General features: G+C 32.8%; 3 protein-coding genes across 4 annotated transcripts; all 3 read left to right on the top strand.

The window, feature by feature from the left end:
* The first annotated feature begins 1,045 nt into the window (after positions 1-1,045).
* On the top strand, positions 1,046-4,089 carry LOC104646751 (uncharacterized). The gene is made up of 2 exons (XM_019213222.3): positions 1,046-1,538; positions 3,809-4,089. The coding sequence occupies exon 1, from the start codon at positions 1,375-1,377 to the stop codon at positions 1,519-1,521; it is 147 nt and encodes a 48-aa protein (XP_019068767.1). The 5' UTR covers positions 1,046-1,374; the 3' UTR covers positions 1,522-1,538; positions 3,809-4,089.
* Positions 4,090-5,521: 1,432 nt separating this feature from the next.
* Positions 5,522-8,624, top strand: LOC101256373 (6-phosphogluconate dehydrogenase, decarboxylating 2). 2 transcript variants are annotated; one of them, XM_004237020.5, is made up of 2 exons: positions 5,522-5,867; positions 6,936-8,624. In XM_004237020.5, exon 2 carries the CDS (start codon positions 6,945-6,947, stop codon positions 8,400-8,402), a length of 1,458 nt encoding a protein of 485 aa, XP_004237068.1. In that variant the 5' UTR covers positions 5,522-5,867; positions 6,936-6,944; the 3' UTR covers positions 8,403-8,624. The 2 variants fall into 2 exon arrangements, with proteins under 2 accessions (XP_004237068.1, XP_010319490.1); XM_010321188.4 differs by lacking the exon at positions 5,522-5,867 and adding an exon at positions 6,276-6,290.
* A 4,220-nt stretch (positions 8,625-12,844) lies between these two features.
* LOC101256866 (inorganic pyrophosphatase TTM2-like) lies at positions 12,845-22,076 on the top strand. Its single transcript, XM_004237022.4, has 12 exons — positions 12,845-12,982; positions 14,533-14,897; positions 15,383-15,497; positions 16,296-16,491; positions 16,571-16,684; positions 16,792-16,965; positions 17,302-17,496; positions 18,100-18,222; positions 18,295-18,413; positions 19,686-19,794; positions 19,898-20,194; positions 21,476-22,076. Exons 2-12 carry the CDS (start codon positions 14,561-14,563, stop codon positions 21,686-21,688), a joined length of 1,992 nt encoding a protein of 663 aa, XP_004237070.1. The 5' UTR covers positions 12,845-12,982; positions 14,533-14,560; the 3' UTR covers positions 21,689-22,076.
* The last annotated feature ends 511 nt before the right edge of the window (positions 22,077-22,587 follow it).

Below are 22,587 nucleotides of genomic sequence, written 5' to 3'. Positions count from 1 at the left end.
ATGAAAAAAAATAAGATTTGATTGATTTCGGTTTAAAACAGTAAAAAGTGACTCAAATTATTAATAAAATGCAAAGAAACATGTCCCAAATAAAGATGAAGCCAAAGATACGATGAATTTTGCGACCCACATGCAACTATCTCATGAACGTTCGCAATAGGAATTTTTTGTTAGTTCTACCTCTTTATAAATTTTCGAAAGATTTCATTTTGCCCGATAAGAGAAATTGGTTGGTGAAATTTGACTAAATCTTGATTTATTATGAGATTTTATATTATTATATATGAGTATATTAACTTTGTATAATCTTGTATGTATGGTGTATAATATTGTATATCGTGTTTTGAAATATTTTTTAAAGATAAAACAAATAATTTTTTTTCATATTTTTGTGTACTAATTTGCGTTTTTTAGGCTAAAAATTTGTTCTAAGTTTTGCATTATATTTTTGCAATATAAAGTAGACATGATAAATAAATGTGTCATTTAATTTGGACTCAACCCATATTTATGTCCTTTAATTTTAGGAGTGTAAAAGTAGAGATTTAACTTGTACAAAATTAAATAAATAGACACACACGTCATACATAACATCCTACACTACAATTTGTGTCCTAGTGTAGTTCAACTTTATGTAAATTTAAATGTCTACTTATGCACACCAAAAGTTGAAAAAACTTAAATATAAAATAAGACTAAATTAAAAGGTATATTCATGTATTATACCCAATAAATTAAGTAATTATACTTTTATAATCGACATAATACATAAATAAGCCTTTTTAACTTTACATGAGCTCACATTTATACTTCTAACTTTGAATTTACATAAATAAATATTAAAACTTGTATAATAAATAAACACACACATCTTATGTGACACAGAACACATAAAACACCATATAAGATGTGAATTGCCACTTAAAACGATATGTATAACGTGCATGCCTACTTGTGCACACCTAAAATTGAAAGACATAAATATTACGACACATTATAAACTTTTAAAACTATTTCATATCCTCTTTTCTTTTGTTTCGTGTTACACTTATTACATTATTTGAGTAAAATTATCCCACTTAGTGTACTTAGGATTTGAGGACTTCTTTTCAGTGAATTGGTATTTTCCTTTATAATTTTATATTTATTTCAATAAAAAAATGTCACGTAAATTAATAGCGAAGATGAGAATGGTAAATTGCTAATCCTTTGTCAACCTTTCCGATGCGTTTTCTGCAATTATGCGTCACATGCTTTGTTTGAGCTAGAAGCGGTCTGCCTCGGGATGCCAAAAGACCCATTCTTATCCATCTATAAATAGCAAAAGGAATTTCCCATTGTTTTGCTGAGGATATTTTGAGAGAAAAAAAGAAGATGTTGGTGATGGGAATAAGCTTGCAATGTTTGATGGACTTGGTGGTAGCTGGATTTTCCCTAATGATTGGGTTGGGGATTTTCGCTTTGATTGCTTCAATTTTATGCTCTGCTGCTTTCTATCAGAATGCAAAGCAACTTTCTTGAAACCCCTTGGGATTTAGGTATGAAGATTTGTCAATTTTTCTTCCAAAAGGTTCTTTCCTTTACTTCAATTTAGCTTCAGAATTTAGTCTAATTCAGAATCATCAGTATAGGTTTCTATTAATTTGTGGGATTTAGTATCCTAGTGTTCAAGCTAGCTTTCGCGCGAAACTCTGTCCATCAAAGCTAGGATAGACGGGAAGAATCACCAGTGTTTTTGTGGGATTATTTATATGAATGATTATTGTGAATTATTTAGGATTTAGACTTTAATGAGGAGTGGCTTACTCCAAATAGTTTTGGTTTGACATGTTTTTATTGTTGTTGTTTGTACAATTATACTTTTCCCATTATGAAGCAACACTTTGTTTGAAGATATACGAAGGGCCTTTATTTCACGATTCTATCATACTCTAATTTTGGTGGCTTATTTTATAAACTAATGAATTAATGCTAGGGGATATTCGTTGTGTAATCTAAATTATTTGATAGATTATAAAACGGAGGTAAATTTGATCTAGAATCCTATTTTTTTTTAATTGATGGATAAGCCTCATGTATATTGCCTGTGGCCCGAAATTTGGATCAGGGTGATGCAAAGTACCCTTTAAGGTGTTGAGTTATTCATTTGTTGTAAATGAAGAATGTGAAATTCTACAAGTTTTCTTCTTTGCATTTTGGCCATATTCATCTTGGAGTTAAACTTGTGCTGCCTTTTTACCCGTTATTTATTTGGTTATAGGTTGCCCCTATGTGATTGCTAGTATGTAGGGAGAGATAATTAAGTATGTGACATCGATAGGGAACTTGTCTTGTTTTAACAAAATGACTGAAGATTGTTTAGTAGTAAATCGAGAAGAGAACGCTGGTATTGTTATATACACCTTGGCTGCATCTTTGAACCATACAATTTCTTTACAAGCTTGTTCAGATACTCTGGATGGATTTTACTTTTGACCTCTCTGTGGAGACGTCAAGATTCTTCTGTCAACTGATTGAGGTTTTGGATAGGCAAATGTTAAATGATTGTATTCTCGACATAAGCTTTCTATATAAGATGCTAGAATCCGCTTTGGAAGCACGGTGCTCCTCCTTGTTTTGTAGTCTACAGTCTAATACGAGGTTTATGGAAGGATATCTTATATCTGTCACCTAAAATCCCTGACATTCCCACTGTCGTTAGCTAAGCAGCCTTCTATATGATGTAATACTCGAAACAAACTAGAGTATTAAACTAAGAAGGCATGTGTCTTTGGTCAGTCTTAGCACATGTTGGTTGTGCATTCTCTGTCTTCATTATGAACTGTGACATATCCTGTAGATGTTAATGACATAAACAATGACCATATGAGCTTTTGCATCAGGTAGATAAACTCCACAGAGATTTTATAACTTCACTAGGCATGAAACTGAGATAGAATTGTACACAGTTGTCTATATTGAGTGATCGATAAATATGCATGAAGTTATGATTTGATAAATTTAACTTGGAACTATATAGAAGTGGTTTGTCTAGTACATTTATCATCTTATGTGATTGGAAAGTATTATTTAGAATGAGGAACCTTTCTTTCCAGAGTGAGCAGTATTTAATGAACCAAAGGTATGGAAGGACAATCAGTTTGGGCTTATATGTCTAATGCAAGATATTTTCCTATAGGAGTTCGTGGTTGATAGTTTCAGTTAACTGTAAATCGAACTTCCCAAAGGGATCATCCCTCCCCCATCCTCACCCACTCCAAGAAAAGAACAAAAATTCTTCAAAGGACAGAGTCAGTCTGTGAAATTAGTCAGTAACATCTTCTTAGAATTGCCTCTGGCTTCAAGAAAGCAAGAGCAGGCAAGTTCTGGTACTTCCTTTTTAGACATACTTTTCTGTATTGTGTTTTTATAGGATAATTGGTGTCGATAAACCTTTGTTCTTTTCCCTGTCATATTAGAAAGGAAAAAAAGACCTCAGCTTGGAGTTGTATTCTAGCCCTGCCTTCCTGAATAAACCATTTCCCTGCGGACCATAATATAATTTCATGGGGCAACTATTGTTAATTATTCATATGCATTCAAAGGATGTGCTTGCATTGAGGCGAGGGGTTATTGGAGACAATTTCTCTACCCCGACAAAGGTAAGGGTAAGGTCTGCGTACATCGTACCCTCTCCTGACCTACTTGTATGATTACACTGTTGTTTGCATTTGAATTCAAGAAGTTTTGCTAATGTTATTCGTTCCTTCTGTAGTTATCGGTACTTTTACGGTCATAAATTAACTGATTATCGTTTTCATTTATGCAGGATAGTAAAAACATAAGAAATAAAATGTGTCCTTCCACTATCTGGCACTCTTGCTGCTTGTAAGCCAGGAACTGCATGGAGAGATGAACTGAGCTGATAAGTAGAGCCCATTTCAACTGTTTTGTTGTTTGTAATAGGTAGAGAAAAGTATGCGCCCTTAGAAAAAAGGCATTTGTTTTGCAATAGAGAAATTAATATGCAGTTTTGAGACGGCCAGCTATTTCCCCTTCTGATGCATAAATAGTTTGATGTTTTAGAAAATAAGAAGGAATTTTTTACAATTCTAGCTTTACTGTCTTTCATTCTTGTTACAAGAGATCTCAAGTTCGAGTCTGAATGACTTTTTGGTGTGAATTCGGATTTCATCGGGCCCTAATACGGGCATTAAAAATCTGGTGAAAAACCAAAAAAACTAATAGAATGTTAATTATTGAGTGAGTAATTTATAGAAGTGGTCGGAGTGAGTAGTTGACAAAAACTCGATTTGTTATTGTTTATGAATCTCCAAAACATGGGCTAAAGTATCCATTTTATAAGATTTGAGTGATGAAAATCATATTAAAAAGATAACACGCTATTATTGAACAAGTTGGAATTTTAAATACGACTTTTATAAGAAATTTTGAGTGGATGTTGAGTTGTTTAAAGTGTCTATAAAATTTGAAGTTATCTTGTATAAATTTAAATTGTTTTTCAACAAAATTTCAATTGAAAATCACAAAAAAATTTGTCGCGACAAGCGAAGTAATATATATTTTTATATAAGATAAATGTATTTTTATACAATGAATAATATATTATTTATATTGGTGTATAATTACTATACTATATATAATACTAATACATAAAAAGTATATGAACATTGTTGTATAAAAATTTGTTGATTATGCAGGTGTAAAAGTGCAAAACGTTGTTTTTGGGTCATAGATTTTTGAAAATTCTTGTCAACAATTTAACAAGTGGTTGATATTTGTCATTTTACAATAATAGTTAACAGAAGATTCTTAAAAAATGAATTAACAAAGAAATGTCAGCATGACTTAATATTTGGTTGAAGAATTAATTAAATAATAGCCTCACCTAACATTTAGAGGTCATAGTTGACCGTCTCCTTCACCTACCAACCCACCCCACCCATTTTTTTTCACATCATGTCTCTTTATATTAATAATATAATATTTAATTACTACACTAGAATAAATTTTAATGTTAATTAATAAGCGGTATTAATTTAATTGTTGTTGAATTTATATTTTTAGTAGCACTCTTTATAAATGTTGTTAAAATTTATAAGTTATATTTAATGACAATTAACTAATGTGAAAATTCTAATACTCTTTGTTAATTTGCATATTTATTGCTGTTGAAAAGTGTTCTTGTTATAGTAAATGATTGTAAATAGTAGAAGTCTCGACTTCGAGTTTCCTTGAGTACGGAGTTGCCTTAATTATGGATACTTTAGCACTAATATGAGTTTTTTTCGATGCAAATTCAAATTTAGTCAAGACTCCAATATGAAAATTAGACACCAGTGGTGAAAAATGACAGTCTGTGGAATTAGTCGAGGCTTGTAGGTGAGAAAGCATGTTGAAAATACAATTAACTAAGACATAATATGTAAACATGATCATTAACTTGAAGACCTTCAACTTTGGACTTGGACAAGTAGAGATTTAAACTTGTATAAAATTAAACATTAAATTCATTTTTTCTACATGGCTACCTATATGAAAAATATATATCGTAATATTCTACGTGTATCATGTCGCAATGTTGACAAAATATCATGAGTTCAAAAAGGACCGTATTATTGGAGATTCATGAGAATACTATAAACAGCCGCCATGGTTTGATAGAAAGGGAAAAAAAAAACCAACGCGTTTGAGTTGAACGCGAGTCCACACCATTGAATTATATCTTTATTTATACTCAATTTTCTATCAAGTTCAATAACCCCATTACAATTATTTGAATTAAAACTCATACTTTATTGGTTTAAGCAAATCTTGGTTTTTGATTGAGGTTAAAGAGATTGTTGAATCAGTTTAATCTGTTAAAGGTTTGATCTTGATTACCCATTTCATAATTTTTTATTGTTGTTTCATTTACTTGAAGTAGATTTTGTCATCTGAATTATATGGTGAATCTTGGTACTTGGTTGAGGTAGTAGTAGGTTTTGTTCAATCAGCTTAAATCTGTCAAAGGTATTATCTTTATTTGTGATTGTATAGTTTTTGAGTCATTTTAATCTGTTAAAGGTTTGATCTTTATATGCGATTGTTTTAAGTTTTGATGTTATTTTAATCTGTTAAAGGTTTGATCTTTATATGTGATTGTTTTAAGTTTTGAGGTCAGTTTAATCTGTTAAAGGTTTCATCTTTATATGCGATTGTTTTAAGTTTTGAGGTTATTTTAATCTGTTAAAGGTTTGATCTTTATATGTGATTGTTTTAAGTTTTGAGGTCAGTTTAATCTGTTAAAGGTTTCATCTTTATTTGTGATTTGTTTGGTAAATACATTTGGATTCAATTTCGTTTATATTTTAGCTTCCCCGTTCTTGTTAATAATGTGTTCATTCAGTTTTCAAAAGTTGTGGCTCAAATGCTGTCTTCCTGAGTTCATAAATTGTGTTGGTTAATAAGTTTTGTCACTAAGCTCAATAGTTGAGTTTTGTAATTTAAGCAATTGTCTAAACTTGAGTTCAATAGCATTGAAGGTAAACAGGATATGTGAATTTGAGATGGACAGTAGGAGAGTTATCTATAAATTACTTGTGTCTTTATTTGCTCATTCTCTTCGGTATCGTTCTTGTCATCTGCAAACCTGTCTTTTAAAGTCATATTTAAGGAGTTCGAATTGTCATTTCCTTGAATTTTGTTTTTGGATCACATCTTCAGCACTTTAGCAAATCAATATTAAACCATTCTTGGTGTTTTTGATTGATGAAAATATACATTTTGTTTGATAAATCCAGTACAAATGGAAGAATGGCAGGATGTTCTTGCAGAATCTGCTTTAAAAATTGCTGAGATTTGTTCTCTTTATTTCAATTCTGTTGCTCTTTGAACCATTTCTGTTTTCATTTCATTGTAAGGGAAAATGACATTCTTGCATCTTGTTATAACAGACAACCAACATGGCTACACCGACAAGAATTGGTCTTGCTGGGCTTGCTGTTATGGGACAAAATCTTGCTCTCAATATTGCTGAGAAAGGATTTCCTATATCTGTTTACAACAGATCCACTTCAAAAGTTGACGAGACTGTTGAACGAGCTAAGAAGGAAGGCAATCTTCCTCTTTATGGCTTTCATGATCCAGAGTCCTTTGTACTCTCTATCCAAAAGCCCCGTGTCATAATCATTCTTGTCAAGGCTGGTTTACCAGTTGATCAGACCATCAAAACTCTTTCAGCTTTCATGGAGAAAGGAGACTGTATCATTGATGGTGGCAATGAATGGTATGAAAACACTGAGAGGAGAGAAAAGGAAATGGCTGAGCTTGGTCTTCTTTATCTCGGAATGGGAGTATCAGGTGGTGAAGAGGGTGCTCGCAATGGACCCTCAATGATGCCTGGAGGTTCTTTTGAAGCCTACAAATACATCGAGGACATCTTACTGAAGGTTGCAGCTCAAGTTCCTGACAGTGGCCCTTGTGTTACATATATTGGTGAAGGAGGTTCTGGAAATTTTGTTAAGATGGTTCATAATGGAATTGAGTATGGTGACATGCAGTTAATTGCAGAGGCTTATGATGTACTAAGATCGGTGGGCAAGCTCTCTAACGATGAATTACATCAAGTCTTCTCAGAGTGGAACAAAGGAGAGCTTTTGAGTTTCTTGATTGAAATCACAGCTGATATATTTGGAGTCAAGGATGATAAAGCAGACGGATATTTGGTGGACAAAGTTTTGGATAAAACTGGGATGAAAGGTACTGGTAAATGGACTGTTCAGCAAGCCGCTGAATTGTCAGTTGCTGCACCCACAATAGCTGCATCATTGGATTCAAGATTCCTTAGTGGGTTAAAAGATGAAAGAGTTGAAGCAGCCAAAGTATTTGAATCTAGCGGGGTTAGTGATATCTTTGTTGAGCAGTCCGTGGACAAGAATCAATTGATTGACGATGTGAGAAAGGCACTTTATGCATCCAAAATATGTAGCTATGCTCAAGGCATGAATTTGATAAGGGCAAAGAGTGTTGAAAAAGGATGGGACTTGAAACTAGGGGAGCTTGCTAGGATTTGGAAGGGTGGTTGTATTATCCGGGCTATATTTTTAGACCGGATCAAGGGGGCTTATGACAGAAACCCTGATCTTGCTAACCTACTGGTGGATGAAGAGTTTGCAAAAGAGATGGTTGAACGTCAGTCTGCTTGGCGTAGAGTAGTCTGCCTAGCCATAAACTCAGGCATTAGCACACCGGGTATGTCTTCAAGTCTTGCCTACTTTGACTCATACAGAAGGGAAAGTCTGCCTGCCAATTTGGTTCAAGCTCAAAGGGATTACTTTGGTGCTCATACTTACGAGAGGATTGATGTCCCAGGGGCTTTCCATACCGAGTGGTTCAAGATTGCCAAACAGTCGAAGAACTGAGTTTGTTCTTCTGATGTTTTCCTTTTATTTTGACACCTGATTGAATAAAGTTGTTGTTTTCATTGAATCTAGGAGGTTAGTATCACCTTGTCAATGTTTGAAACTTTACCTATGTTGTTGTTCATCCTATTTGTGTTCTCCTTTGAGTTACATACAATCATATTAATTAAAACAGAGAATGTATATTTCCATGTGCATTTCTCATTTTCTTTTGTTATTTGACACCACTTCTCTAGGACAAATAAAAAGAAATCAATGTTGAGTTTTATTAAGTTTTCCATTTGACATTCTTAATATTTATTTATACATATACATTGAGATGATAAGTAGGAATAACTACTAGATGTTGAGCTCTAGACATAACTAAACTAAATTTCTCAGCCATGTCCAAATCATTTGGCATCATGTCATTTGGTGACTTCCAATCAAAACAATGAACCAATTGTGCTAGCACCAGACAAGTAGTTGTGAGCCCTAATTGTAATCCAAGACAACTTCTTCCTCATGATCCAAACGGTAAAAATTAAAAATTATGTCCACGAAAATCAATATTACTATCAACAAATCTTTCTGACATAAATTTCATGGGTTCTGACCAAAATTTTGGGTCTCTTCCAATTGCCCAAGTATTAACTTAAAGTTTTGAACCTTTAGGTATATCAAAAACATCAATTGTGCAATCTTCAATAGACTCATGAGGAATCAATAGTGGTGCAACAGGGTGAAGCCTATAACATTATTTTATGACCATATCTAAGTACTCTAATATGCCCACGATGCAAAAGAATTAATATACTATCAAGTTACCCCAAGATACATATTTATAGATAATCGGTGGAATCTCACTCGTCACTCTCGTTTTGGTGGTAGTCTCGCTCGCCTCTCTCGTTTTTATACAAATACATATTAATAAAGCGTGTTTTTGTTTGTATAAAGCGAGAGAAAATTGTATATATACATATATTTTCGTTCGTCTCTCTCCCCTCTCTCGGATCTCACTCGCCACTCTCAATCGCCTCTCTCAGTTTATACAAACACAAATGTATACATTGCGTTTGTGTTTGTAAAAAGCGAGAGAAAAATTGTATACACAAATACAAACACATATATATTCGTCCAATACACTTCTGATTATACAAATACGATCTTCCTCTGTCCAGTTTTCTTTTGTTTTTCTCTCTTTTTGTTTTATACAAACACAAATTATACAATTGATCTTTTGTATATGTATATCGAAACAGATTATACAACTCCTTTCTTTTGTATATGCATAGTGAATTATACAACTGCTTTCTTTGTATATGTATATCGAAATATGCATATTTATGTTTGCTATAAAATACAATTATGCAAACTATAACTATAACATACAAATGTGATTTTTATATTTTGGTGTAGGTAAAAATTACTCTATTATCTTTAGCATGTTTAATTTCTTAACTTTGCTTAAAATGGAATAGCAAAATATTGTAGACGTCTTATAATGTACATAGACCATAGTCCATAATCACTCAAATATTTAGTTTGTCTTGTCTTGAGAAATATGGGCCCAAAGGTTATGAAGCAAAATTTTCACTTATAAGTAATTATAATAAGTAATAAAATAAATAATTGACTTGTAGTTAGGATAAAAAAAACAAATAAATAAACAAATAGAATTGAGAAAATAACAGATCCAAACACTAGAGAAACCCTATTGCTTTCTCAACAGACGAACCAATTATGATTTTTCTTTTTGTTTGATGCTATTTGAATTATTTGTGTGCACCTCAATTATTTTATCAGATATCTATTATCTTTTATCAACATAAATATTTGACAATATTATCTAACAAAAATTTTAAAAATGAGATGAAATCACCTTATGTTTCTTCTTCCCCTTACTCTTACTTCTTCTGCGGAGAAGTAAGACTTAATCCATAACAACACAACAATCTTCTTTATATAGAATAGTAACAAATGAAAATGTAAATAATTAAAACTTTATATTTGAATTTGTTTCAATTAACAATTTTCCAGTTTTCACTCGTTATTTTTATCATATATATTGACCAATAAATAAGGAATCAACATTAATTTACTAGATAAAATACCAAATTTTATCAAACATATCTTAGCATGATTAGCTTTTTATATGAGACAATCGTAGGGTTAGTACATGTTAAATTTTACATATGATCACATAAGTATTACTTTTTATCCCACAAAAGTCATTTGACTAAAATTTATCATGATTTATTCAATGATATTTTATAATATTCAGATTTTTGATAGGTAATATATGACTGAATCTCAACCTTATATTAATAAGATTGACACATGCAATAAATCGATATTTGATATCATCATTGATCAAAACTCAACCAAAATTCACATGGTTTCTCTAAATAATTTATATTTGTTTAATATATATTTCAAAAAACGCATCGTTTGTTTTTTTTTTTTTTTAAAAGTATTGGTAATCACCAAAATTCATGATGTTCAACAAACTAAAAAGAAAAAAAATAACTGAAAATAGGAGAAACTTTTTATTCTTCCTTTGTCAACTTGACTTCTAATCTCTAGAGTTTGATGCCTAATATGTCAATTTGTGTTGACAAATTAAGCAATTCCTATGCATAAAAAAGGGTGGTGCATAATAGGCACATAAACAATAAAAGAATATTTGAACAAGAATGAGTTCTTTACTTTTGGAGATAGAACATGTATCCAATATGGTCTTTGAAGTAAAAAAAGTCAAATTATTTTATTCTATGATTTTGATATTAAATATTGATCTTTTTCAGAAATCGTCTTTGATAAAAGGTGACTTGATAAAAGGTGAGAGGCTCAAACTCCACACATCACAAAAATTTAGTATATTGGACTATTGTTGATAAGAAATAAGATCGTTCTTAATTTCTATTATAATAACAATATGATCACGTGGCATGTCAAAAATAAATTATAAAATTTAGTCAAATTGTACCGAAATAAAAAAGATTGAAAAATATTCGAAATATATTCTTGATAAAGTAATAAAAAGACTTGACGTTGTATAAATTTCTTAAGTAATTGACCAAAACGAGATATTATACATCATTTATATACCTTTTCTTAATACTATTTTCTCTTTAGAATACAATATTTTATGGTAATGATAGATCTTTAATTATAGATAATAAATTATACGTAAATAATTCTAACTTGACTTCTAGTTTCCTAGAGTTTTGATGCCTAATATGTCAAATTATATCGACTAAAAAGCAATTACTAAGCTTCAAAAAAGGATGGCGCTTAGTAAGCACATAATAATATTGAAAGAATTAGTTCTTTTACTTTTTGGAGATTTAACATGTATCCAGTATGATCTTTAAGGAAAAGAAGTCTAATGTTTTTTATTCTATAATTTATTGAACATTAAAAGTTGATTTTACTAAGAAATGATGTGTGTCCAAAAATGTGGTCAAGTAGTTAATAGAGTGAATTTTTAATCACGATTTCTTTCTATCTATTCTAGTTTTGATATATAGAATTACCTGTTATTCGTTGTTAGATGGAGGTGACAGATATCCCGTTAAATTTAAACGTTAATTATTTTTTTCCTAACTTTGGACTATATTATCCTAAAATAATATATTACAGGCCTTGTCTCTTTTTGACATCTCTCTTTTCTTTTTTGTTATTTTTTCATTAACTTTGAATAATAATATACAATTTAATAAAAATAATTTCATGTATATAGCCTAAATTTTCGCATTACACCACTATATCTTTTTTTTTTCCCGCAATAGTACTTAAATACAATATTATACATGTACTGTACATAATGAATAAACTTGTATACAAATATATGATAGTGTATAAGAGGTGCTTATACATAATTTTACATTGTTATTATACACCTCATAAAGAATCCTACTACATAACACACATATAAAGTTTAAATAATATATCTACATTGTATATATATATATATATGTACATACACACATTGATTATATACATTTACACTACAAAACATCTTTCAATCATCACTACATATAACTTTCTAACATCAAAATCACCGCACAGAGAAAAAAAAGTGTACCAATTTTATTATAATTTACATAAATTTCACTATTTTAATATCTAATTACTTCACTTTCCTTTCCTTTCCTATTTATTATTACGAAACTTCTTAGAATTTAGACTTTAGATACATGTATCACATATACATGAAATTAATATTATGTGTACTTTGTTCTAAATATATTGTATTTAAATGAATTCGCATGTATCAAACTCTTTCGCTCATCTCTCTTCATGTCTCAAATACATATATCTAGCTATGATTTCATAGACTATCTTGCTTGCCTTTCTCGATATTTTAATGAATCTAATATAAAAAATACATATATTTTAGATGTATCCATAGTTTCCACTATTTTATTAGTACTGCTTAATATTATTATTTCACTTTTTTAAAAAAAAGATTTCATCAAATAAAAAATAGTAAAAATAGACAAAACGTATATAAATCCAATCCCGGCAACCATAGGAAACTGGACCAAAAGCTTCTCCTATAATTTTTGTTGCAGAATCCCAATTTATGCATATAGGTCAGTCCCTATTTTGTATTCTGATCCAAAAATCTTGTTCGTTTTTGCATATTTTGCTGCATTTAATTTTCTGGGTATTTTTCAAAATTTCGTTTTTGTTCATGTAATGCTTGTTGCTCAACTGTTAAAGTTGGTAGTTTTGAATCCAAATTTGTGCTTTTTTGGGTGGAATTTTCGCTTTTTCTCATCTGGGTATTCTTTGTTTATTGGTCTTGTTCAACTGCTGATCATGTTCCTTTGTTATTCAGTTTAATGGCATTCTTTTTCTTTGATTGCGGAACCATGTAATTTTGCATAATTTCTCTCTGAATTGGAAGTGTCTGTTAATCATGATCTGCTTAAAGATACCGCCTCTCATGAATTTAATCTACTATACTAACATGGATAAGATATAGCGGTGGAGTCAGAATTTTCACTAATGGGTCGAAAAAGGGGTGCAATATATATATATATGCATAAAAATAAATTGAAACAATATAATTTTTCGTATAAGGTGGTTTGGATGACCTATCGGCCCTACCTAGCCCCGCCGTGGTAAAGTATACAAAATTTTAGTTGATTGTTGAACTATGTAAAAGTATGGGTGGAAGAGAATAAAGAAGAATAGTGAAAAGAGCTACTAAAAGATAGTTTGTAACTAGTTTCAGGATATTTGACAAGTAGAGGGAAAGTTCTTATCTTTATGTTTGTGTAGAAGGCTGATGCATTACAAACTATAAAACAACAAATGATTTCAAAACTTTTGTTGGGAACTTAGAACATAAGTGAACGGTTGATGCAAAATCTACAAAATTATGAATGAGTCTACTTTTCTTGCATATTTGGACATTAGTTTTTTCTAGTCGCTAAATATAGAGCCGAATGGATACCGAAAGATTCATATAACATACTCTTGCGAATTTGGAATTAATGTATAGTTGAGTGACGGCTTAATGCTCCAGTGCTTAGTTAGACTGCATTGCCATCTGCTTTTTACCACATAGAACATGGATTTGAGTGTACTTTCTCAGTGGAGCAACTAAGCAAAACATTTCAAGAATATTGAGCTATCTCGCACGATTTATCACCTATTTCATGGATTTAACTACGGGTTTTTGATGAAGTGCGTGACTATCTCATTTAAAAGCTTAAGCTTATCTAATTGTATTCTCAACAGTCTTATCCAACAATGGTGTGTGTGTGCATCCAATTACCAATATGGACATGGAGTGGTGTTTTCCTAATTTATTCGTTGACTAATTTGTGATTTTAGTGTGTAATTAGTGAGAAAACTATGCTTGTTTCATTTTGTGTCAACCATGTTTCAAGAATTGAAAATAAAGGAGAACTTCATTCTTCTGAAATGTTTAGAGGGGAAGCTGCTATTATGATACATCATAATTCTCTAAGCCATCCAATTTCCTTGGCTTTTTTCACGTAATCATGTTTGATAATCTATGCTTGCAGATCGTCTAACTTACAATTTACTGTTTCACTTTATCTTTGAATTCTCATTCTTACTTGTCCCCCCCCCCCCCCCCCCCCCTTTTTTTTTTTTGGGTATTTTGCAGGGGAAATCTGGCATAACTTTCCCTTTCAATGGATATAGATACTGCTAATGCTGAATCCATTAATCAGAAAGCTGGTCTCTTAAAGGATCAGGTTCGACTAATTAAGAGAAAGGATTGTGATAGATACGAGATTGCCTCAATACCAGATAATTTGTCATTTGAGAAAGGATTCTTCATTGTAATCCGTGCATGCCAAGTGTTGGTTCAGAATAATGAAGGACTGATAATGATAGGAGTCGCTGGTCCCTCGGGTGCTGGAAAGACTGTATTTACGGATAAAATAATGAACTTCATGCCAAGCATTGCAGTTATATCAATGGATAACTATAATGATGCTAGTCGAATTGTTGATGGCAATTTTGATGGTAAGAATGCATTACCTATTTTTCCCCGATAGTGCTTCGAGATGTTTCTGTCTAGGTGAAAATTTGGTGATTGAGAGTGTAGGGAAAGCTGATTGAAAAGAGGGAAACATCATTTGAATTTCATCATTTTCTTTAGACATTTCAGGATTACATCAAAAATTGGTAAGTGTAATTGAAGATCCAAATGATTGGATCTTTGAGGAAATCTACCCTATAAATCTTGGTAAAGGAGGTTCACATCCTAAAAAATCCCCTTGGAAATCTTTTTTTCCTTGGGAAACCAATGATTATTTACATTTCATTGACCCTGCCCTTTTTTTTGGTATGAATGCACAGCTGTCTTCTTTTTGCTCATGAATTTAGTCAACTAAGTGATTGTGCTGTACTGTGATTTGTGGGTGCTGTAGAATTAGCCCTTTCTTGTGATTTGTGGGTTCTGTAGATTTGTGATATGTTTACCAGGTCTTATCATGTTTTTGAAACAGATCCACGCCTTACAGACTATGATACGCTGCTGAAAAATATCAATGATCTCAAGACTGGGAAAGCAGCAGAGATTCCGATATATGATTTCAAATCTAGTTCCCGAATAGGATACAGGTCCAGCTCCTTACTTCTAAATGTAAAAGTGTACTTTCTTATCTGCATCTACGTCTTTTATGACTTTGTGTACAAGGCACTGCACAGAAACCAAAACAAGTTAGTAAACCTGTTGTTAGACTGTGGACTATATTAAGTGTTTGTTATTCGATAACTTGATAACTTATCTGGGAAACACATCCAGGAAACTTCAATTTGTTTTTGCAAATCAGTAAATTATATCTTTATGTTGTACAGAAAAATTATAACTTACAACTTTATTACATGGACACCTTATTTTCCCTGATATGTTAGGTACTTGTATGCTTCTTCAAACTATAAACCGACTTTAAATTCTGCATACCAATGTTGATAAAATGCTCATGCAAATACTCATGTTTGGGTTTCTGTAAATAGTTGTGAAGTGCCATGACTGTTTTTCTTGTAAAGTGGATCGTTGCTTCTGCTTGGCACTTCGTGAATCCTGTCAACTAGTTAAATATTGCTTTATTCTTTTTCAAGTGCTCTATAAATAAGGTGCTTCTGTTCATTAACTCTAAAATGAGGCCATGATGAAATATTCTTTATTAACGTGCATTGAGTGTTCAATGGTCGTATAGTCGTCTCTTCTTATCTTTTTTATGCTGAGGTCAAGCATTACTCTTCTCTTGCTCTGGATTCATGTTTAATCCATTGTCCTTGCTCACATTTTTTTTGGCCCAGCTATTTTATCTGAAAGTTCTTTGATGTTGCTTGTATTCATTATCTATATGTAGCATATAAGTATGAACCAAACTTACACAATTTGGTGTTCTGTAGGACTGTCGAAGTCCCTAGCTCCCGCATTGTGGTTATTGAGGGCATCTATGCTCTGAATGAAAAGTTGCGGCCTTTCCTTGATCTTCGCATATCCGTAAATGGTGGAGTTCACTTTGACCTTGTTAAAAGAGTTTTGCGCGACATACAACGTGCAGGGCAGGAACCATCAGAAATAATCCATCAAGTATCTGAAACGGTCTGTTTCTCCAATTTATAATACAGATAAGTTTGACTAGATTGTCTTCTAACACTCCCAGCTGTAATGTCTTATGCAGGTTTATCCAATGTACAAGGCTTACATTGAGCCTGATCTCAAAACTGCACACATAAAAATTATCAACAAATTTAATCCTTTTTCTGGATTTCAGAGTCCTACGTACATTCTAAAGGTAAGAGCAATTCAGACCTCCTATATCCGGTCTTAGAATATAATAGCTTCCAAACTCTATAAAGAAATTCGTTGAGAAACGACTGATCTATTTTTTCTCACTTTTAGTCGTCAAGGAATCTGAAGGTAGAACAAATCAAGTCTGTCTTGTCTGAAGACCACACTGAAAGTACGGAACTGATCTATGACATATACCTTCTGCCACCTGGTGAAGATCCAGAGACATGCCAATCATATCTGAGGATGCGGAATAAAGATGGGAAATACAATCTCATGTTTGAGGTATGCTCCTTTTATATAATGATTTTTACTCTTGGAAGAATAACAGACGATGTTTTCGAAGAAGTTCCTCTGCTAGGCCTTCTTGGCTAATCTTAAGTCCGCTGCTCATGACAAACTGTTATTTTCTTACATGAATTCTCAAATTCATGCATGTATTGAAATTAGTCTGTTTTTTCCTGAAGCAGTTGAAACATGTTAGAGTTTTAACTTCTAAGAAAACAAGATTGCTTAAATCTGCTTAACCCCCGCCTCACACACACACACACATCTTCTGATTTTCGCCAACTGCATATTGCTTGCTTCACATTGTCTGGCTCAACATGATTTGAATTGTAGGAATGGGTCACTGATTCTCCATTTGTCATATCACCAAGAATCAGTTTTGAAGTTAGCGTGCGTCTTCTTGGTGGATTGATGGCTTTGGGATACACAATGGCAGCCATCCTCAAAAGAAGCAGCCATGTATTTTCTGATGAAAGGGTTTGTGTGAAAATTGATTGGCTTGAGCAACTAAAGCGCCACTATGTTCAGGTAATATATAATTTATTCACTTTGTCCATCTCGCAATGATTATATCCCAAAACTTTTGGTCTTGTCGAGGGGGTTTCTTTTGATGCTTGAATACAATCGAGCGAGTAGTTGTATTATTTCAAATGCGTGAATGTCCCTTCATGTTTGATTTTCATTGTGTGGATACAGTCATTCAGTTATACCTGAGCAATAGTTGCCTGACCACAAAATGTGTTTGTTTGTCAACTATTGATAAATACATTGAGTCTGCGGGGAATCTTTTTCTAATATTTCTTGTGTTGTCCTCATAACCATGTCAAAAGCTGTTTAGATCAAACTAATTGTTCAGAATTCAAATAATCGTAAAAAATAAAAGACTAACAAGTCTAATATTTTCTTCTCTTCTCGGACAAGAATATTCAATCTATCAAACTTCGCATAGAGTATCAATTACAGAGAATTTTTCTGGCAAAGGAACAAACTCTTTGTAGGTTGAGTATATTGTTGGGGAAGTTTCTCTTTGCCCGTAGTTGACAAACTATGATAGATTGTTTGTTTTTATGGAGTCATAAGTGAAGATGCTATTAAATTTCAAATATGCTAAATTCTATTAACTTTGCCTAGGTCCAAGGAAGAGATCGTGTTGTTGTAAAAGGTATTGCTGAGCAGCTGGGTTTGGAAGGTTCATACACTCCTCGTACATATATTGAACAAATACAGCTAGAGAAGCTTGTGAATGAGGTTATGGTATGATACCTTCTGTAGCATTTGTGATTCACTGTCCCTGCTTCTTATCCCTAAGAAGATAACACATTTCAGGCACTACCAGATGACTTGAAAACAAAGCTTAGCCTAGATGAAGATATTGTCTCAAGTCCTAAAGAAGCTCTCTCTCAAGCCTCGGCACAGAGGGCGTGGAGAAATAAGAATATCAGAAGGTGCAGCACTTGATCCATATTTTCGTTACCTTCTACTTGTTTATTCCATGTTTATCTTTCATCAATAAACTGAGTAATGTCTTGTATGTGGCCAATAATTGATTAAAGAATTATCTGTTAGTTAAACATTTGATAACTTCAGTTTGTTTTTTTTTGGGCAACTTCCATCAAAGAAAGCACACATATATGATATTGCCTCAAAAATAGGAAACTAAGAAAGTAGGGGGTGGAGCAATGTGAGGTTTGGTGGGACAGAGAGAGAGAGAGAGAGAGAGAGAGAGAGAGAGTAGAGGCAGGGGACCAGGAGGATTCTTCTGATCTCACATGTGCACTTGACCAGTCTTCTCGCTTCTGCATGATGTCAACATAAACGTGACTTGCAGGAGTTGCTGCACTAGAGTCTAATGAAACAAGTGCGGAATCTCATGAGTATTGATACAAAGGATAAAAGAAAGCACATATAATTTTCCGTCTGATAGGATGATGGGAGATTTATATGTATATGCACCTTATGAAATATTACAATTTGTGTTCAGAGAATATCATATTCAAATTATTAAATCAATCATACCTTATGAAAGTACTGATTTAATTAGATTTTTGCTCTTGTACATGAGCAAGTCATTCTTTCATTTGATATGCATAGACTCTCTCTGCACCTGCTAGGGTGTCTGACAAGAAAACTGTCTTTTAATAGACAAATTGAGGGATGCATTGGGTTGTTAGCTAGCTGCAATTTTCAATTCTACTGTAGATGTACCACAGTAGTCACTATTCCTTTTGTTTACTGATCTACATTTACGTTATCGTGTTACTCACGTCTCCTGCCAGTACCTCAGGATGACTAGTACTTCCTCTGTTTTAAATTTTTTGAACTTCAGCCTTTTTACTCTGTCCCAAAAGCGAACGGTCAGGGCGAAGGTTCAAGACTTAAAAATGACACCTTCCTATATTTGGAACAACTACAACTTTAAACTTCTTCCAATTTTACTCTTAATGGCATGATTTTACCACCACTGAAAGGTCATGATATGTATAATGCCACAAGTTCAAAAAGTGTTCCTTTCTTTCTTAAACTCCATGCTCAATAGAACAGAGCTATATAAAATGAAGAAATACGTATAGATGTACCTTATCTACAAAGAAACCAGTTGGGGTAGGGGATAGCCAGGTAGGTGGGAACAACAGAAGTGGATATGATTCTTCCTTTTTCTCTGGACCTGGGAAACATTTTGATGTCAAATTGATTTGTAATTGACGTGCTTTGTGCAGCGGATTGTCACATTCATATTCAACTAACAGGGACAAAAATCTCAATGTTAGTTTTGATTATCAGAGAAATGACAGGATTGAGGAATCAGGGACAAGATTAGCAAACCAGGTGCGATGATTCACATTTATTTATTTTTTAACTTTCTCTTTTTTAGGCATTAATCATTCTTTACATGACATTTTTTGAGTATTTTTCTTGTTTATTCCCTAAGGGAGCGATCACACGTCTATTGGAGCAAATTTCTACGTTGAATGACCGGATGGACAACTTCACGTCTATAATGGAAGAACTTAATTCTAAGTTGTGCAGCAGAATAGCTTCTCCGAGAAACAAACAAGCTTCACCATGCATACAAAATCTGACGTTAGATTCTGAAGCATGCGTTGGATCTGCTCCTACTAACTATTTCATATCTGGTTTGGAGAACGGTTCATTGACTGGGTCCATCATGCCTAATTCCTCATCTTTTACTTCCACTATTGGAAAGGAGTCTGCCTTGATGGAAGAGGTAAGTTTTTTTTCTTGGGCTTAAAATTTTGAATGAGTTGAAAATTAAAATGCTAATTAGTTAAATATGCGTACAGTCTTGACACAAATATATAGGCCAATTTACATTTAGACAATTTCAATTATATATCCTCTTTTAGTCTTCCTCCCTTTTCCTTATGTAATTAATAAACACATAACTATTTTACACAAGCATGTAATCAAACCTAAAAGATCACGTAGTTGTATACAGACAAACAAATACCAAATTTCCAATAAATGATCTGAATGAAAATTTCATTGTGTGATCATGTAGTCATAAAAACATTAATTCATTACAAATTATCAAAATTGGGATAAGACACTATTACCCCTTTAGACTATGACCGTAATCCCAGAGACACACCTTAACTAAACTAAAGTCCTATTACCCTTGAACTCATTTTTTTTGTAATTATGTACGCCTTTGGCTTATGTGGCACACTCCGACTCCACACAGTTAGGCGCGTGGGAGATATTTTGATGCCACGTAAGCTAAAAACATGTACAAAATTACAAAAAAAATGGGTTCGGGGGTAATAGGACCTTTGTTTAGTTAAGGTGTGTCTTTGGGATTTCGGTCATAGTTTAGGGGGTACTTGTACCTTATCCTTATAAAAATTACAATGAGGTGAAAGCACATCAATACCAACCTACCAGCGTAAATGCACAAAAAATAAACATAAAAGTAAATATTGTGCATGACTGCGTCTGAGCCAGAGGGGATGTTCATGTCTGAAGTGGCATTGGCACACCACAGCTGTATGCCAGAAATAGCAGCAGCAAGATTGCTAAGTAGGTCCGAGCATGAAAAAATGAAACCTAGGAATTTTCTCTGGCTGTTGCACGTAATTCATTTTTGGGTTCAAATTGCCTGTGCAAAATGAAGATTCTTTGCATTTTTTTATATGAAGCTACTAGTGCAGCATTCTGCACTTGTGTTTGAAGATATTATGGGTTTTAGGAATTGAATCTGCTACATTTGCTTCGATATGGTAAGCCATAGATAGTTTTTCTTTGAAAAAAAGATCCCGGCTATCATTTTGACAGTATACTACACAAAGTTTGTAATATTTTTTCTATTAAATAATATATATGCATATATGTGATTAGGAAGGGAATGTATGATTTTTTTAACTTACTGTTGCAGAAGATAACTAATTTATTATCAGATGTATATTTCCTTGTTCTTGTACATTGAATTTGTTGCCTAAAGCATCTTAACCTCTTTGGTTGTTGTCTTATAAATCCCTTTCGGATACAGATATCCAATATTGCACGTGGACAGCGTCAACTTATGCATCAGCTGGACAACGTTAGCAATGTTCTTCGCGAGGGATTAGGAGAACAGTCTCGACAAGCAAGAGTGAATAAGAAAAGTGATACAATCAAAACCATCAGAAAGCCTCTCATTGTAACATTAGCAGTTGGTGGCCTGGGAATTCTCTTGTTTAAGAGCCTCCAACGCCGTAACTGATTCTTCATCCTAATATTTACTGTAGGATTTTTCTTTTTCTCCTACACAGCTTACATTTTTTCATAGCGTTGTACCCTTCAATCGGGATAAAATACTGCTCATAGATCAAACTGATCTGTGATGTTGAGGCTAAGAAGGCAGAATGTGATGCTTTCTGATCGATGAGTTTCGTTTTGTTAAAGAAGGGGATGAATTAGAAGATTTTTGTAGACTTGTGGGGTTCATTTAATAAAAATATGTTCTTCACCAGATGTTTTGGAGTTTTAGTCAGTGAATAAGATTAGCAGTTAGTTCACGCTCAGGATGTAGACTCTGAGTGACACCTTCAACTATATAAAGCTTGTAACAGAGCCATCTGAATGTTATAATGATAAATTTAGCTTGTATATCTGTTACACCTAATTTACACTATACAAGAATATTCTAATTCTTCAAAGCAGAAATCGTATTAAACCAGCAAATGACCAGTTGGCATAAAAGACTCGTGAGGAAAATGAAGTTTCCTTAACAAGTTAAAAAGTAAAGGATAAAGTCATCAGAGTAGTAGAATAGTATCTGTTTTGGGAAGAACAAACATAAATGACAAATTGGAATTGAAGTTCGATTATTCTGAATTCGGTATTAGTTGATAAACGATTAATGTCTTAAACTGAAAAATTAAATGATTATGAAAAGGACAATTTGTTAGGCATGAAAATGGTTTAAAGCAGCTATCAACTCAACATTTTTTTACAAGACTTATTTGGCACAAGTCATTACCATAAAACTCAGTTTGGCCATTTGCCATAATTAAGTTTCTACTAGTTATCCTCCAGTTAATTAAAAGTTTCAATTAATAATTAATGTAAATATTTTATCATTATATTTATATTAATTGATAGTATATGGATAACTGTTAT

This window comes from Solanum lycopersicum, chromosome 4 (assembly GCF_036512215.1).
Source record: "Solanum lycopersicum chromosome 4, SLM_r2.1".
NCBI classification, from domain to species: domain Eukaryota; kingdom Viridiplantae; phylum Streptophyta; class Magnoliopsida; order Solanales; family Solanaceae; genus Solanum; species Solanum lycopersicum.
The sequence above is the reverse complement of the archived record's forward strand: the minus strand, read 5'-3'. Positions and strand labels throughout refer to the sequence as shown.